The sequence below is a fragment of the Oncorhynchus mykiss genome, chromosome 19 (genome assembly GCF_057628025.1).
Source record: "Oncorhynchus mykiss isolate SJ-2025 chromosome 19, ASM5762802v1, whole genome shotgun sequence".
In the NCBI taxonomy this organism is placed as follows: domain Eukaryota; kingdom Metazoa; phylum Chordata; class Actinopteri; order Salmoniformes; family Salmonidae; genus Oncorhynchus; species Oncorhynchus mykiss.
The window spans coordinates 25,180,368-25,199,044 of NC_143040.1; the positions used below are offsets into that span (position 1 = coordinate 25,180,368).

General features: G+C 44.7%; 2 protein-coding genes across 2 annotated transcripts; both read right to left on the bottom strand.

Moving 5' to 3' along the window:
• Positions 1–1,055: 1,055 nt before the first annotated feature.
• On the bottom strand, positions 1,056–6,631 carry LOC110498506 (uncharacterized). Its single transcript, XM_021575164.3, has 3 exons — positions 5,164–6,631; positions 4,822–4,952; positions 1,056–2,637 (listed from the first exon to the last, which is right to left on the bottom strand). The coding sequence occupies exons 1-3, from the start codon at positions 5,432–5,434 to the stop codon at positions 1,408–1,410; spliced, it is 1,632 nt and encodes a 543-aa protein (XP_021430839.2). The 5' UTR covers positions 5,435–6,631; the 3' UTR covers positions 1,056–1,407.
• Positions 6,616–18,035, bottom strand: LOC110498481 (uncharacterized). Its single transcript, XM_021575118.3, has 6 exons — positions 15,972–18,035; positions 15,427–15,551; positions 15,078–15,254; positions 10,382–10,522; positions 9,881–9,992; positions 6,616–9,740 (listed from the first exon to the last, which is right to left on the bottom strand). Exons 1-6 carry the CDS (start codon positions 16,261–16,263, stop codon positions 8,887–8,889), a joined length of 1,701 nt encoding a protein of 566 aa, XP_021430793.2. The 5' UTR covers positions 16,264–18,035; the 3' UTR covers positions 6,616–8,886.
• Positions 18,036–18,677: the final 642 nt, after the last annotated feature.

Below are 18,677 nucleotides of genomic sequence, written 5' to 3' on the forward strand. Positions count from 1 at the left end.
AAAAACACTCTTAGTGGCCAGTGATTTTAATGCAGTGAAACTGAATTCTGTTTTACCTCATTTCTACCAGCATGTCACCTGTGCAACTAAAGGCGAAAAAAAACTCTAGAACATGGTTGAATACCTATCGACTCACAGAAACACATCAAAACACACAGAAACGCATCAAAACTCGACCTCACCCTCCATTTGGCAAATCTGACCATAACGCTATCCTCATGATTCCTGCTTACAAGCAAAAACTCAAATGGGAAGTACCAGTGCAAGTGGTCCCGGAAGTGGTCCGATGAAGCGGATGCTATCCTACAGGACTGTTTGAAGAGTTTACCACATTGATCACCAGCTTCATTAATAAGTGCACCAACGACATCGTCCCCACAATGACCGTACGTACGTATCCCAACCAGAAGGGTAGGCAACAACACATTCGCCACACTGATCTCAACACGGGGGCCCCTCAAGGGTGCGTGCTTAGTCCCCTCCTTTACTCCCTGTTCACCCACAACTGCCGTACACTACTCTAACATCCTCATTAAGTTTGCTGACGACACAACGGTGGCCTATAGGGAGGAGGTCACAGACCTGGCAGTGTCGTGCCAGGATAACAGCCCCTCTCTCAACGTTGGCAAGACAAAGGAGCTGATCTGGCTGCATGCATCACCGCTTGGTCAACTGGTATTATGTTTTTAGAAATGTTTACAAATTAATGAAAAATGAAAAGCTTAAATGTCTTGAGTCGATAGGTATTCAACCATTTTGTTATGGCAAGCCTAAATAAGTTCACGACAAAAGAAATGTGCTTAACAAGTCACACAATAAGTTGCATGGACACTGTGTGCAATATTAGTGTTTAACATGATTTTTAAAGGACTACCCCATCTCTGTACCCCACATACAATTTTTTTGTAAGGCCTAGTACCTATCTATATGTACATAGCTACCTCAGTTACCTCGTACCCCTGCACATCGACTTGGTACTGGCACTCCCTGTATATAGCCATGTTGTTTTAACTCATCATTGTTATTCTCGGTCTATTTTTTACTCTTATTACTTTCTATTTTTTTTCTTCATTTTTTCTCATTAACTCGGCATTGTCGGAAAAGGACTCGTAAGTTGTTTACGAAGCATGTGACAAATACAATTAGATTTTACTTTCTAGGCTTATATATGCCTTATAAATCACACAATGTCTGGATGCAATATTCTACCCAGGAATATTCAACACCGAAATATGTTACTCCCGTTACTCCAAACGCGTCTGTCGATCTTTTCTGCGGACAACAATGAAAATTAATCTTTGCCCTCAATGCAGGGTTTGATCTAAACGTCAGAAGCTATAGAGTAGAACGGTTACTTTCTATGTTATATAGTGGAATGGTTTTTCTGCTGGTGTATCCTGAGGTAGCTCAGTGCGTACAAGCTAACAGCTTTTCTCCCATGTGGACCTTCAGGTGCATCTTCAGCTGGTCCTGGCGGGAGAACCTCTTCTCACACTGGGGGCAGCTGTAGGGTTTCTCCCCTGTGTGGACCCTCTGGTGCCTCTTCAGGTGGCCAGCCTGGGCGAAGCGCATATGACACTGGGTACAGCTGAAGGGTTTCACCCCTGTGTGGACCCTCTGGTGCCTCTTCAGGTCACCAGCCTGGGCAAAGCGCATGTGACACTGGGTACACCTGAAGCGTTTCTCCCCTGTGTGGATCCTCTGGTGGATCTTCACTTTTTTGGGGCAGCTGAAGCCTTTGCTACAGAACATGCAGAGGAACCGTTTCTCTTTACTATTGCCTGATGTGGCTCCTCCTCCCTGAGTCTGGGCTCTAGCCCTGTCGTTTGAGTTCAATACGTGATCAAAAAGGCAGTTGTGTGAATCGGAAGGCCCCATCGATGAAGACACTAAGTCGCGATCTCTGAGAGCGAGTAAAGGGGAGTGGGTCGTGACATTTGGATTCGTTTCTAAGCATTCCCTGTAATCTAAGAAATCTCTGCCCTGTGAGTGTCCGTCTCTTAGGTCACTATCTGCATTCCATGTGGGAGAAATGTCGCCCTCCACTTTCACAGTCATTTCATCTACGACCAAACCCTCCCCTTTCTTATCTAAGCACCTTTCGGAGTATACACTACTACTGTACTGGTTCCAATCCCCTCTAGACAGATCAGTCTGGGTCTCTAAATCCAAGGTCATGTTGCAAGGGTCCATCTCTGTAGTGTAAGAACAAGACGGATTATTGCCAGTCTCTAATGCGTCACCTGAGTCCCGATGGGAATGAGCCGTCCTCGGGCTTGGGTTACCGGAAAGTAAATATTCTGAGCCGGGAGCAGGAGGACAGCCCAGTGGCCCCGGCCCCAGTCTCTCTGGGTCTGATCTGTGGTCAGATCCTGTGTGTAAGAGCCTTTGTGTTACAGTTAAAGTCTCTGTGTCTGACTTGACGATGGCATTCAGCGTTCCATTGACCTCTGTGATGCTGCGTCGGGTCCTGGGCTGCACGGCGGTCGCGTGGTCCTCCATGGCAACAAGGGGCGCAACTACAGCTGCTGCTCCAGTCTGGATGTCTCTGCTGTGTCGTGGGTCCACCTCCTCTTCAGACCTTTCCTGCTTGACCAGAGATGATCCTCCAGGACCTGCCGCCTCTACATCTGCAGACTGACAAGAAGAGAGAGGGTTATTACCGGTACATGAGTTGAATTGGATAACAACGTCATAGGGAAGTCTCACAAGCTCCGTTATGGCAGATAAATGAAGATGTACAACAGAGATAGAGGACTCAGGTGCCCAAAATCCTGTTTTAGCATGGGCAAAGCCATTGAGGACTTACACCGTTTTGAAGCAGTCAACTCAGTGGGACTTTCTGTGGGTTAAGGAATGATCACATAATTATATTCAGGTCATCAGGAAGGATCTTTGATCAGCCAATTAATTATACTTGTGAGTAAATGCAGGTGCCAGTAAATCATCAACATGGACTTCATACCTGCTCAAGCAACAGACTCTAGGTGGCAGTGAGCACCCTTTCAGTTTGTTTGCCATCTCATAGAAGTAGTAGAAAAATAAAATGTACTACTTCAAAATTGAGATTTCCGTCACCGTCTCAATGGCCCATGCTTTCACAGACGCCACAATGGGAGATATACTGTCTTTATAAAACTATTCACACGCCTTGACCTTTTCCACATTTTGTTTGTTCCAGCCTGAATTTAAAATGGATTACATTTAGATTTTTGTTTTGTCACTGGCCAACAGACAATACCCCATAATGTCAAAGAGGAATCATGTTTCCGCCATATTGTTTTTTACAAATGAATAAAAAATAAAAAGCTGAAATGTCTTGAGTCAATACGTATTAAATCCCTTTGTTATGGCAAGTCTAAATAAGATCAGGACTAAAAATGTGCTTAACAAGTCACATTATAAGTTGAATGGACTCACTCTGTGTGCAATAATAGGCCTTAATGTGATTTTTTTTAAACGACTACCTCATCTCTGTACTCCACACATACAATTTTCTGTAATGTCTCTCAGTTGAGCATTGCATTTCAAACACAAATTCAACCACAAAGACCAGGGAGATTTTCCATTGCCTTGCAAAGAAGGGCACCTATTGGTAGATGGGTTGAAATATTTTTTTAAAGCAGGCATTGAATATCCCTTTGAGCATGGTGAAGTTATTAATTACACTTGGGATGGTGTATCAATACACAGAGTCACTACAAAGATACAGGCATCCTTCCTAACCCAGTTGCCGGAGAAGGAGGAAACTGCTCAGGGACGACTTTAAAACAGTGACAGAGTTTAATGGCTGTGATGGATCAACAACATTGTAGTTACTCCACAATACTAACCTAATTGACAGAGAGAAAAGAAGGAAGCCTGTACAGAATTAAACAAATCCTAAAAATGCATCCTGTTTGCAACAAGGCACTAAAGTAATGCTGCAAAAAATGCGGCAAAGCAATAAACGTTTTGTCCTGAAAACAAAGTATTATGTTTGGGGCAAATCCAATACAACACATTACTGAGTACCACTCTCCATATTTTCAAGCATAGTGGTTATGGGTTATTCAAGCATAGTGTTATGGGTTATTCAAGCATAGTGTTATGGGTTATTCAAGCATAGTGTTATGGGTTATTCAAGCATAGTGTTATGGGTTATTCAAGCATAGTGTTATGGGTTATTCAAGCATAGTGTTATGGGTATGCTTGTAAACGTTAAGGACTGGGGAGTTTTCAAGATAAAAAAAATAACGGAAAGGAGCGAAGCACAGGCAAAATCCTGCTTTTAACCAGACACTGGAAGAAGAATTCACCTTTCAGCAGGGCAATAACCTAAAACACAATGCCAAATATACACTGGAGTTGCTACCAAGAAGACAATGAAGGTTCCTAAGTGGCCGAGTTACAGATGACTTAAATCTCCTTTAAAATATATGCCAAGACCTGAAAATGAATGTCTAGCAATGATAAACAATGAATTTCACAAAGCTTAAAAAAAAAAACGTTTAAAGAATAATGTGCAAAGGTTGCACAATCCAGATGTGGAAAGCAGAGACATACCCAGAAAGACTCACTCACAGCTGTAATCGCTGCCAAAGGTGATTCTATAAATTGTGTCAGGAATCTGAATACTTATCTAAACGAGATATTTATGTATATCATTTTCAATAAATTTGCTAACATTTCTTAAAACATGTTTTCACTTTGTCATTATAAGGTAGTGTGTAGATGGGTGGGGGGAAAAAGCAATTTAATATATTTTAAATTAAGGGTATAACACAAAATGTGTAATAAGTCAAGGGGTATGAAATATTTCTGACACACTATTACACTAACCTCTATCATGATAACATGCTGGGTTGAGGTTCCTCTCCCCTCATCAACGGTGATTGGCTGGTTATCTCTCCATGTATTGTGTCCCGCTGGCTTCCCAAAGCTCCTGTAGGCTCCAGTGAGATGTCCTTCACCTGAGAGAGTGATTGTGGGGAAAGAGGTGGTTAGGCAGGTGAGCTATCGTCAATGACACAACCGTCTATTGTACACTACTGACACTGTCTAGAATTGTCAATGATGTAAGGTAACATTTTTCATAACTTCTTGCAAGATAGCTATGTAATCAGAGGAATTATTGCATTACTATCCAAACACATGAGCAGAGGGGAACGGGGCAAAATGTACCTCTTGCCATTCCTTTGTATCGGTCGAGGATCTTGACACTTCTGGGACGACTGGCGAGGAGGCGCTCTCGCATTGTTCTCTCTGCGCGCTCCGGTGACACCTTCAGTTCTAGTAGCTGTAGTTTCCTCCGCAATGCGACGATTTCTTTCTGGCTTTGACTTATTTCCAAACGAAACACAGCATAGTCGTCGTCTACGAGTTTACAGATCTCTGCCACGGCTGCATTCGCTAGCACCTCCATGATGGAGGCTATTTGAGTGTGAAAAATCATAACGTTACAGTTAGCTAACGTCAGCAGCGTTACCTATATAACATATATCAACCAAGCCCTGTCTCCAACGCAAATTAAACACTACCTGGGGTAAGTATGTGATGCTGTACAGTTAAACGAGTCATATTTTGAGGTCCAGGGTGTTAATACACATCTAAATAACAATGTTAACGTGGAAATTGTTCTTTGTCACTGTTCACTTCCGTTTACACTGAAGAGAAACGATCTTATTGGTGTGAGTCATAGGTCAAAGGGTGTGGTGAAATTTTAAAAGTTTGCGCGTTGTTCTTTTAAATACGGTACTGCTTATTACGTTACACATCAATTATCCTATGATCAGTATCTTTTAAGCTCGTGTTTAGAAAGAACAGTGTGTTAGTAAGAGTATAAAATTATATAATTACTTTATTCAGCTCAGTAACTCCTTGTTCTAGCTTAGGTTAACGGTCTCTGTAAAAACAGGTATTTACACAATCTTGTTTCAAATGACAATTTAACAGAGGGTTATGTGGTTAATTACACTTTTACCCCAAGACACTTCACATGATAACTATAATATGTCAGCCAAAGAATGGTTCCCTTTGAACATCTCAGCCACACTGCTACGATTTTCCCCGTTGTGGACCTATGTCTGAAAGTAACTCAGAAAGGAGAAGCTCTTGCACTTGATTTGCCTCCTTGGTGTGAACGATCTGGTGCCTCTTCACATAGTTCGCCTCAGTGAAGCGCCTCCCACACGTGAGGCAGTTGTACGGCTTATTCGCGTCCGACCTAACGTTCAGCCTCCCACGTTGTGACCCAATGACACCAGATGAGGTAGAGCAGGAGCCACCCCCCTCAGTGGGGTAGTCTTTGAGCTCCCTCCTTGACCTCTAGCCATTGTTTGGGTGTTGTTAGGATTGTGTGTTGTGCTATAGACTAGGTACTTCTAGTGGTGAACGCCCATCCTTACACGATCTGTATTGGTGGGGTAAAAATAGGGTCCAACTCGAGGCTTTTTACAGACTCAGTCACTAGGCATTAGATGAGACCCTGAAGGAGAAGAGACTTCCTGATAGACTACCACTAGGGGGGTCTCCCACCACTCTCTGTGAAGGCTGAAGCCCAGGGTGACCTGCCCTGTTCATCATGGATACTGTGGTGTTTGTATCATAGAGATGGACGTTTCTGTCAGCCCCAGGTATTGATTAGATGAGTTTATTAGTCACATGCACAGGTGTAATTTGTGTAACAGCAGGGTACGGAGACATTTTTAAGCTCCAAGCTCCAACAGTGCAGGTAAAAAAAAAGTGAATGAAACGATAATAAAAAAATAACAATATACATATTTACAACCACAACAATGATAAATGTCCATTGGGGGGTGGGGGCAGGGTAAATGTCAGTTGGGGGGTGAAGAGTGCCCATGGGGGGGCAGCGGGCAGGAAGTCCGGGGGGGCGGGTAGCTGTCTAGCGGTGATTATTCAGCAGCCTGATGGTCTGGGTGTAGAAGCTATAGGCCAGTCTGACAGTTTTTGCAGTACTGAGTGATGGAAGCGGGGAGAACAGGCAGTTGCTCTGGTGGCAGAGGGTCCCTGATGATCTTCTTGGCCTTCCTGCGACACGTGGTGTTTTAGGTGTCCCGAAGGACAGGCAGTGTGAACCCAATGTTGTGTTCAAATGGGCTTCTGTAGAGCCTTGCGGTCAGCGGCGGTGGAGTTGCCATACCAGGCTGTGATGCAGCTCGACAGTGTGCTCTCAATGGTGCTCTTGTAGAACACTGTGAGGACCCTCGGGGAAAGGCATCAAGCCTCCTGAGGTCGAAGACTCGCAGTCTTGCCTTCTTCACCACAGTGTCTGTGTGGTTTGACCATTTCAGCTCCTTGGAGATGTGTACGCCGAGGAACTTAAATGTTTTTTTCCCTTTTCCATGGCAGTCCCGTTGATGAGGATGGGGGGCATCCAGCCTGGTTCCTCCTGGTTTGCTGATTTTTAGGGAGAGGTTATTTACCTGGCACCACACCATCAGAGTGCCTACCTCCTCTCTGTAGGCCTTCTCATCGTTGTTGGTAATCAGGCCTACTACTGTCATGTCGTCAGCGAACTTGATGATGGAGTTGGAACTGTGTGAGGCCACGCAGTCGTGGGTATAGAGGGAGTACAGGAGGGGGCTGAGGATGCACCCTTGTGGGGGCTCCGTGTTAATTATCAGTGCAGTGGATGTGTTGTCGTCTACCCTCACCACCTGGGGGCGGCCCGTCAGGAAGTCCAGGATCCAGTTGCAGAGGAAGGTGTTCAGTCGCAGGGTCCTTAGCTTAGTGATGAGCTTGGAGGACACTATGTTAGGTGTTAAGCTTGTGTTCATTTTTTAAATAATTAAAATACCAAAAAGCAATTGTGTTGAATTTCTTTCTTTTTTGGGGGGGATTTTCAAAATGTTGTTTGGTAAATAAAAATGGTACAGAACAAAAATGTGTAGCTTACCCTGTCCCGCAGCTCAACTTACCCCATAAGTTTTGTAAACTGTAATGTTTAAATACATGCAGATTATTTCCAGGGATACACAACATCCTGAAATATACTGAACAAAAATATAAAATGCAATATGCAACAATTTCCCACAATTTACTGAGTTACAGTTCATATACGGAAATCAGTCAATTGAAATAAATTCAATAGGCCCTAATCAATGGATTTTACATGACATGAAATACAGTTGGTCACAGATCTCTGTGTATTCAAATTGGCAACAATAAAAATGCAATTGTGTTTGTTGTCCGTAGCTTATGCCTGCCCATACAATAACCCCACCACCACCATGGGGCACTCTGTTCATAACACTGACATCAGAAACCGCTTGCCCACAGGATGCTATATACGTGGTCTGCAGTTGCAATTTCACAAAAACAACATAAGAGGCAGGAAGTGAACATTCAATTCTCTGGCAACAGCTCTGGTGGACATTCCTGCAGTCAGCATGCCAATTGCAAGCTCCCTGAATGTATGAAAAGGCTCAACTTACCCCACTCTCCCCTACTTTCAAAAACAATCTGTGACAAGTATAATAACTTCTCACTATGTTGATAAATACATTTTAGAATACTCTGTAAAAGGTTCAACATCACTACTCTGCCTCATCATACACATTCTTTCCTCAGTTCACCTCATCCAGCTGTGCAGCTGTATCTGTGCATGCACACGGGTTCGCTTCACGTTGCTACAACATGGTAGCTGTGGTACCAAAACCGCAGAGAAGTTAAGCCTCACGCTTAGTAGTTGCGCAAATTGACCCACTACTGTTGTTTACTTTGTGCATGTACATCATCTAGCGGAGTCTAGCTTTAATGCAGGGTTTGATTGAAATGTCAGAAGCTATCGAGTGGAATGGCTTATTTCGATGTTATTGAGTGGAATGGTTTTTCTTCTGGTGTATCCTGAGGTAGATCCTCTCTGAGAACCTCTTCTCGCAGTGCCTACAGCCTTTCTCCCATGTGAACCTTCAGGTGCTTCTTCAGATGGTGCTGATGGGAAAACTTCTTCTCACACTGGGGGCAGGTGAAGGGTTTCTCCCCTGTGTGAACTCTCTGGTGCCTCTTCAGGTTGGACGAGTCGGAGAAACTGGCCAGGCACAGGTGGCAGCCGAAAGGTTTCTCCCCCGTGTGCATCCTCTGGTGGATCTCCACCTGTTTTGGGAAACTGAAGGCTTTCCCACAGAATGGACACAGAAAGCGCTTCTCTTTGCCACCGGATCTACTGATAGCGTCACTACTACTGTTATTTGCCAATGGGCTTGTGTAGCCATTTAGTGTTGAGGCACTGGCATTGTCTGAGGTCTGGTTTAACATTAGGAGAGTGTGAGGAGGATGAAGACCAGGGAGTGTCTGTGTTGTCGCAGGGTCCATGTTCCAGTTGATAGATCCTATAGAAGGCAGGCTGAAGGCAGCATCTGTTAGGGGGTTAACCTGAGGTGCCATCAGTCTCTCTGAATCACAACTATAGGAGCAGGATGGAGCGTCGCTAGCCGAGTCTGTATCTGTTCCCTCCTGCTGCATATGTACACCTCCTCGTCCCCGCAGACCAAATCTACGCCTCGCCCTGGTCTCAGCCAGTCTGTTGTCATGGATACTAAGTTTGGTTGTTGTTTTGTGTTCGACAGTCTGTTTCTGGTTGTGGTTAACAGCGTTGTTCCCCAGCCCAGAGTTAAGGACACTGTCCCATCCACAGGACTCCACTATGTCACCTCTGGTCCTTGCATGCTCAGTGGCTGCACCGGTCTGGGAATCCAAGATGGATGCCCAGTCTCCTCTGTTAGCCTCCAGCCAACCACCTGTATGTTTTTGTATGTAAACACAAGTTGTATTGATATAATTTTATGAATTAAGAAAAATAAGAACACATAGCCAGGTGCATCACTATCCCCATTGAATATCTATTACTGTATGGAGGCTATATGTATTTCTCCCTTACCTTGCTCCCCCATCTTTAATCCACTCAGCAGGTCAATGCTCTCTGGTTCGTCTTCTATTGTCTCCTCTTTGACCAGCAGCAGATCAGGCTTCCCATCCTCCATGTCTACTGACTTTAGTGAGATACAGAGTGAGGATATTGGATCAAGAAATCTGATTGGAGCACCATCTGATTGGGAGCATCTTCTGATTGGGCAATGAGGGATTTCTATGAGTACTATGCAAAAGTGTTAGTTGATTTTATTACTTGACATTCTTTAATGGTTTGAACATTGAAAAGGCATGGTCCCACACTAAATTAATGAAGACCTGGGCCCTGATCCACAGAGTCTCAGAGTAGGAGTACTGATACAGGATCAGTTCCCCACCCATCTACATAACCTTATTCATAATTATATTAAAGGCTTCCACTGATCCTAGATCAGCACTCGTTCTCTGAGAGGGTTTGTGGATACAGGCCCTGACCTAATACCATACAGACAGTAGTTCACAGTGGGCTCACCTCAGTGAGACTATGTGTGGTACTGTGCAGCTCAGGAGGAGATGTAGTCTGGTTGTCCTCCATGATCATGGTCCCCTCAGGGTTCCCAAGACCCTCCTCACACCCCTCCTCCTTTACCAACAGCAACTCGGGACTCTCCTCCTGGAAGAAACAGGTGATACAGACAAACACACTTTCAACATGGAGCGTTTACCTATCCTCAGTACGTTTGAGTCCTATACTGTAGTTACAGAATTACTTAATTGTTGTTAAACCCATCATTGTGGACATAAATATCATGTGGGTAAATAGTCAGCTATGATACGTCAAAAGTCAATGCCTGGATGCAATATTTTACTCGGGAATATTCAACACTGAAATAATTTACTCTCGTTATTCCAATTGCATCTGTGGATCTTTTCTGCTGACAACAATAAATTCAAATAAAATAAAATTGTCACATGCGCCGCATACAACAAGTGTAGACCTTACTGTGTAATGCTAACTTACAAGCCTTTAACCAACAGTGCGGTTCAAGAAGAGTTAAGAAAATATTGACCAAATAAACTAAAGTAGAAAAATTATAAAAAAGTAACAATAAAATAAGAGGCTATAAAAAGGAGTTACCGGTACCGAGCCAGTGTGCGGGTTTACAGGTTAGTTGAGGTAATTTGACATGTAGGTAGGGGTGAAGTGACTATGCATAGATAATAAAACAGTAAATAGCAGCAGTGTACAAAACAAATGGGGTCCGGTGACCATTTGATTAATTGTTCAGAAGTCTTATGACTTGGGGGTAGAAGCTGTTAAGGAGCCTTTTGGTCCTAGACGGCAAGCTCCGATACTGCTTGCCGTGCGGTAGCAGAGAAAACAGTCTGTGACTGGAGTCTGACAATTTTTAGGGCCTTCCTCTGACACCGCCTGGTATAGAGGTCCTGGATGGCAGGAAGCTTGGCCCCAGTGATGTACTGGGCCGTACGCAATACCCTCTGTAGCGCCTTACGGTCAGTTGTCATACCAGGCCGTGACCAGTTAGGATGCTTTCGATGGTGCAGCTGTAGAACTTTGAGAATCTGGGGACCTATGCCAAATCTTTTCAGTCTCCTGAGGGGGAAAAGGTTTTGTTGTGCCCTCTTCACGACTGTCTTGGTGTGTTTGGACCATGATAGTTTGTTGGTGATGTGGACACCAAGGAACCTAGACGGCAAGCTCCGATACTGCTTGCCGTGCGGTAGCAGAGAAAACAGTCTGTGACTGGAGTCTGACAATTTTTAGGGCCTTCCTCTGACACCGCCTGGTATAGAGGTCCTGGATGGCAGGAAGCTTGGCCCCAGTGATGTACTGGGCCGTACGCAATACCCTCTGTAGCGCCTTACGGTCAGTTGTCATACCAGGCCGTGACCAGTTAGGATGCTTTCGATGGTGCAGCTGTAGAACTTTGAGAATCTGGGGACCTATGCCAAATCTTTTCAGTCTCCTGAGGGGGAAAAGGTTTTGTTGTGCCCTCTTCACGACTGTCTTGGTGTGTTTGGACCATGATAGTTTGTTGGTGATGTGGACACCAAGGAACTTGAAGCTATCAACCCGCTCCACTACAGCCCCGTCGATGTTAATGGGGGCCTGTTCGGCCTGCCTTTTCTTGTAGTCCATGATCAGCTCCTTTGTCTTGCTCACATTGAGGGCGAGGTTGTTGTCCTGGCGCACCACACTGACCTCCTCCCTATAGGCTGTCCATCCATTGTTGGTGATCAGGCCTACCACTTGTGTCATCAGCAAACTTAATGATGGTGTTGGAGTCGTGTTTGGCCACGCAGTCATGGGTGAACAGGGAGTACAGGTGGGGACTAAGTACACACCCCTGAGGGGCCCCAGTGTTGAGGATCAGCATGGTAGACATGTTGTTGCCTACCCTTACCACCTGGGGGTGGCCCGTCAAGAAGTCCAGGATCCAGTTGTAGAGGGAGGTGTTAAGTCCCAGGGTCCTTAGCTTTGTGATGCGCTTCGTGGGCACTATGGTGTTGAACGCTGAGCTGTAGTCAATGAACAGCATTCTCACATAGGTGTTCCTTTTGTCCAGGTGGGAAAGGGCAGTGTGGAGTGTGATTGAGATTGCATCATCTGTGGATCTGTTGGGGCGGTATGTGGATTGGAGTGGGTCTAGGGTATCCGGGAGGATGCTGTTGATGTGAGCCATGACCAGCCTTTCAAAGCACTTCATGGCTACCAATGTGAGTGCTATGGGGCAGTAATCATTTAGGCAGGTTACCTTCACTTCCTTGGGCACAGGGACTAGCAGGTGGTCTGCTTGAAACATGTAGGTATTACAGACTCGGTCAGGGAGATGTTGAAAATGTCAGTGAAGACACTTGCCAGTTGGTCTGGCATGCTTTGAGTACATGTCCTGGTAATCCATCTGGCCCCACGGCTTTGTGAATGTGGACCTGTTTAAAGGTCTTGCTCACATTGGCTACCGAGAGCGTTATCACACAGTCATCCAGAACAGCTGGTGCTCTCGTGCATGCTTCAGTGTTGCTTGCCTCGAAGCAAGCATTAAAAGGCATTTATCTTGTCTGGTAGGCTCGCGTCACTGGGCAGCTCGCATCTGGGTTTCCCTTGGTAGTCTGTAATAGTTTAAGCCCTGCCACAGCCGACGAGCGTGAGAGCCGGTGTAGTAGGATTCAATCTTAATCCTGTATTGATGCTTTGCTTGTTTGATGGTTTGTCTGAGGACATAGAGGTATTTCTTATAAGCTTCCGGGTTAGAGTCCCGCTCCTTGAAAGCGGCAGCTCTAGCCTTTAGCTCGATGCGGATGTTGCCTGTAATCCATGGCTTCTGGTTGGGATTTGGACATACGGTCACTGTGGGGACGGCGTTGTCAATACACTTATTGATGAAGCTGATGACTGAGGTGGTATACTCCTCAATGTCACTGGATAAATCCCGGAACATATTCCAGTCTGTGCTAGCAAAACAGTCCTGTAGCGTAGCATCTGCGTCATCTGACCACTTCCGTATTGAGCGAGTCAGTGGTACCTCCTGCTTTAGTTTTTGCTTGTAAACAGGAATCAGGAGGATAGAATTATGGTAAGATTTGCCAAATGCAGGGCGGGGGAGAGCTTTGTATGCATCTGTGTGTGCAGTAAAGGTGGTCTAGTTTTTCCCCCTCTGGTTACACATGTGACATGCTGGTAAAAATATGGTAAAACATATAAGTTTGCCTGCATTCAAGTCCCCGGCCACTAGGAGCGCCGCTTCTGGATGAGCATTTTCTTGTTTGCTTGTAGTTGGTTGAGTGCGGTCTTAGTGCCAGCATCGGTCTGTGGTGGTAAATAGAAGGCTACGAATAATATAGAGAACTCTTGGTAGATAGTGTGGTCTACAGCTTATCTTAAGGTACTCTAGCTCAGGCAAGCAATACCTCGAAACTTCTTTAATATTAGACATTGCGCACCAGCTGTTATTGACAAATACACACACACCCCCGCCCCTCGTCTTACCAGACGTAGCTTCTTCTCTGTTCTGCTGATGCATGGAAAATCCTGCCAGCTCTATATTATCCATGTCTTCGTTCATCCAACACTCGGTGAAACATAAGATATTACAGTTTTTAATGTTCCGTTGGTAGGATAATCTTAATCATAGGTCATCAATTTTATTTTCCAATGATTGCACGTTAGCTAGTAGAACGGATGGCAGTGGGAGTTTACTCGCTCGCCTACGGATTCTCAGAAGGCAGCCCGACCTGCGCCCCCTTTTCCTCCATCTTTTCTTCACGCAAATGACGGGGATTATGGCCTGTTCCCGGGAAAGTAGTATATCCTTCTCATCGAACTCGTTAAAGGAAAAAGCTTCTTCTAGCTCAAGGTGAATAATCTCTGTTCCTATGTCGGTAAGTTATTTTTGGTCATAAGCGACGGTAGCAGCAACATTATGTACAACAAAAGTTAAGCAACGCAAAAAAACGAACAAAATAGCACAGTTAAGAGCATATAAAAATTCAGCGATCCTCTTCGGCACCATCTTAATATCTACTAAATTGTAGTTCATACCCAAACGAAAAGAACAGGGCTGTGTGAATCGGAAGGTGCCATCGACGTGGACACTGAGTCGCGATCCCTGACTCTACACATTTTGCGATGGGGCGGAGAGAAATGTTTGCAGTTTTGAATATGATATCCGAGTGAGAGTGACAAACATAATCAATGGGGGCCCCCCAGTCGGTAATTTGACCATGATCACTACAAGTTTAGATAGCTGGCTGGACTTACCAATCTTAAAAAAGTTAGCTGACATGGGCTAATTGCTCAGCAGTCAGTGACTGACACAAGATTAACTGCTGATGCACAACCAAATTTAAAAAAAAATATATATATAAAAAATTATATCTGTTTTTGGAAATTGATATGCGGGCCGGCAGTTGTCCATCTCTGCTCTAAACCCAAGGACATGTTGCCAGGATCCATCTCTCCTCTAAACCTAAGGATATGTTGCCAGGGTCCATCTATGTAGTGTAAGAACAAGACAGATCATCAACACCAATATCTAACGCGTCACAATTACCACGAGAAGGAACCGCCCTCTGGCTCTGGTGAAATACCGGTAAATACTCTGAGCTGGGAGCAGGACGACAGCCCAGTCTCCCCAGGCCCAGTCTCTCTGATCTGTGTGTCAAAGTCTCTGTGTCTGTCTCTGACTTGAGGACGGCTTTCAACTGACCTCTGTCATGCTGCGTCGGGTCCTGGCCTGGGGCCCGGCGGCGAGGTCTTTCGGAACTACAGGGTGCGCTACTCCGGCGGCTGCTCCAGTTTGGATGTCTCTGCTGTGCCGTGGGTCCTCCTCTCCTTCAGACCTCTCCTGCTTGACCCCAGGACCTGCAGCCTCTACATCTGCAGACTGACACAAGAAGAGAGGAGGTTATTATCGGTACATTAGTAGAATTGGATAACAATGTCATGGGGAAGTCTCACAAGCACCCCTATGGCAGATAAATAAGGATGTACATGTAAGCAAGTGAACAGGCCACATTTTCTGTACTTAAAATGTTATGTCACACTATAACACTAACCTCTATCACAATAACATTCTGCATTGAGGTTCCACTCCCCTCATCTATAGCTATGGGTTTGTCATTTCTCCACACGTTGTGTCCGGCTGGCTTCACAAAGCTCCTGTGGCCTCCAGTGAGATGTCCTTCATGTAAGAGAGTGATTGGGGGGTTAAGTTAGGTACTGTCAATGCTCAATGCTATATTGTACACTATTGACCCTGTCTACAATTGGCAAGGATGTAAGGTAACACTTCTTATAACTTCTTGATACACAATTTATTGAGCGATGTATTATGTTCTATGCATCACATTGTTTTCATTGTATATAATAATATGAAATTCAGTACATCAAGAATCTGGTTAGAATAGTGTTTTTCTTTGTGCAATAATAATTTGTTTTTAATTGACCTGCCTGGTAAAATAAAATTGTGCTCAGTAATCAGGAGCTAGCATTGCATACTATCCAACAACTGACCAAGACCCAATTCTAGGTAACAACACATCGGAACATATGCGCTGATGGGAACCGGGAGACAGGTCACGCAGCCTTCTGCAAAAAGTACCTCTTGCCATTCCTCTGTATCGGTCAAGGATCTTGACACTACTGGGACGACTGGCGAGGACGCGCTCTCTCGTTGTCCTCTCTGCGCGCTCCTGTTCCAACTTCAGATCCAGTAGCTGTAGTTTTCTCCGCAATGCCCTGTTTTCTTTTTGGCTATGAGTTATTTCCAAACGAAACACTGCATAGTCGTCGTCTACGAGTTTACAGATATCTGCCACGGCTGCATTCGCTAGCACCTCCATGATGGAGGCAATTTGAGTGTGAAAAACCATACAGTTAGTAACGTTAGCCATTGTTAGCAGGTAAAGTAACTAGCCTTACCTAGATAACATATATCAACCAAGGCCTCTCCAACGCGAATTAAATATTACATTGGGGTAAGTATGTAATGCTTTGCTGTTAAATTAGTCATATTTTGAGTTCCATGTCGTTAATAATCGTCTAAATAACAATAGAAAACGCTGAAGTTTAAATTGCTCTTGGTCACTGTTTACTTTCGTTTGCACTTTAGAGAAAGGATATTATTGGTTGGCGTCATGGCTCAAAGGGCGTGGCAAATGAAAAGGGGTATGCGTGCTGTTCATTGACTTACGGTAATGCTTATTACGTTACATCAACCAATTCATGATTAGTATATTTCGATCTGTTTCTCTAGCGTACACAGATACAAAGTCATAATTATGGCTGAACTCTGCCTATTTTTACAATTTCTCTTAACATTGATTTTTACACCTAACCTTAAATTAAGACCAGAAAGCTCATTTTTATTTTCATGTATTTTTATGATATAACCAATTTAGACTTTGGCTGTGTTATCTAGTGAAAACCCTTTCAAACTCAGAGCAGTAAATTACCTAAAAAGAACGGCTGGCTAGATCATATCGGTGGCAAGGTTCGAAGGAAATTATATTTCTAAATGATAAACACGCAAATAAATGGGGCTTTGTACATTCTGATGGGTTTTATACTGTTTAATGAAACTTCAACCAAAATCTGGAATATAGTGGTCACTTTGAATGCAGCGTATGACATAACGAATTAAAAAGCCAGGGAAGGTTATTGTAACAGGGTAGGAACCAATGTTGGTCAGTGTTTCCCAGTGGACCCTAATGAACGTTACATGAAATGTTTCGCTTACTGTAGCTGAAATATTTATGCTTTGCCTGTTCCTCTTCGATTTATGATATACCGTTGCACAAACAACATGTTCGGCCTACACCAGGTATCCGGCTAGATAGCTGCGTTTGCTCTAACTAGGTGCGATTAGCATTAGCTAATACGATTTATTTTAGCCAAACTTGCTAAGAAAAGACACACTAGCTGTTTGCAGACAGTAAGATACACAAACTAATAGTGAAATTATAGAATGCATTGACCATGCAGACTGTCACTGCAAGTGGTAGTTGTGACTCGTGGTAAGCAGCAAAACATGCTCTCCTTGAGTGACACCGAGTGCAGGGCTTGGTTTGTGTGGAAGGGAGACTACTCAAGTCGCAAACTATAAAAACGGACATTACACTGGCTTAACACGTTTATCAAACCAAACACTGAAAGACCGTTATACAAGTAAAAACACAAACTACCGCTATATAGTCAAATATGATATACCGCCTGGCCCTACTTTACATTATCACTATAATATTTCAGCCAAAGAATGGTTCCCAGATATTCTCTGTGTACATCTCAAGACACGCTGCTACGACTTCTCCCAGTTGTGGACACTCCTGTGTCTGAAAATGTTACTCAGGCGGGAGAAGCTCTTGTAACATAGTTTGCACTTGAAGGGCCTCTCCTTGGTGTGAACGGTCTGGTGCTGCTTCACATATTTCACCTTAGTAAAGTGCTTCCCACACGTGGGGCAGGCATGCGGTTTGTCGCTGTCCGTCCTAATGCTCAGCCTCCCACGTTGTGACCCAATGACACCAGAAGAGGTAGAAGCAGGAGCCACCGCCCTCAGGTGGTTAGTCTTTGAGCTCCCTATTTGACCTTTAGCCATTGTTTGGGTGTTGTTGGGATTGTGTGCTGTGTTATAGGCTAGGTACCTCTCGTGGTGAACGCCCATCCTGACCCTCTCTGTATTGGTGGGGTAAACCTGAGGTAACTGAGGAAGGCTAGACCCAGGCTTTCTATGAACCCAAACCCCACCAGGTGGGTCTCCCACCATTCCCTGTGAATGCTGAAGCCCAGGGTGACCTGCTCTGTTCATCATGGATATTGTGGGGTTTGTATCATAGGAACAGGAGGGTCTGTCTCTATCAGCCCCAGGCCCTGCTCCATCCCTGCACTGAGACTGTGAAGAGAAGGGTCTGGGCTGCAGACTGGATCCCTGACTGGAGCCTGTCTCTCTGATGACCACCAGGACTGAGGTTGTTCAGTCCACCTGTCCACTGGTTATGTTCTGTGTGGTGGTGGAGTCTCTGTCCCTTACGGTTCAGTCCTGGTTCTGACTCGGGAAGGAAGAGCAACGGCTCCTGATCCAGGGTTTTGATCTGGGGCCAGGGTTTGTGACCAGGAGCTTCAGAGGTCCAGTCTCTCCCGTCAGCAACACCAGATATCAGCAGGTCCTCATGGACTGCTGACTATAAACACAAATTGAACAGAAGAACATAAAGGTTTATATAAGAAACTTTGCTGTACAAACAGAAACTTGATATTATAAAATGTTAACCACAGACAAGCCCATCTCTAACACTGTGATTCAAGTACC

What these genes read in the sequence shown, in the direction of transcription:
- LOC110498481 (XM_021575118.3), bottom strand. Translation starts at nt 16,263, where the DNA reads ATGGCTAACGTTACTAACTGTATGGTTTTTCACACTCAAATTGCCTCC. An exon ending in ATACAGAGGAATGGCAAGAG is followed by an intron (nt 15,552 to 15,971) that starts GTACTTTTTGCA and finishes TCTTACATGAAG; the next exon opens with GACATCTCACTGGAGGCCAC. An exon ending in ATTAAAGATGGGGGAGCAAG is followed by an intron (nt 9,741 to 9,880) that starts GTAAGGGAGAAA and finishes AAAAACATACAG; the next exon opens with GTGGTTGGCTGGAGGCTAAC.
- LOC110498506 (XM_021575164.3), bottom strand. Translation starts at nt 5,434, where the DNA reads ATGATTTTTCACACTCAAATAGCCTCCATCATGGAGGTGCTAGCGAAT. An exon ending in ATACAAAGGAATGGCAAGAG is followed by an intron (nt 4,953 to 5,163) that starts GTACATTTTGCC and finishes TCACTCTCTCAG; the next exon opens with GTGAAGGACATCTCACTGGA. An exon ending in AGCATGTTATCATGATAGAG is followed by an intron (nt 2,638 to 4,821) that starts GTTAGTGTAATA and finishes TCTTCTTGTCAG; the next exon opens with TCTGCAGATGTAGAGGCGGC.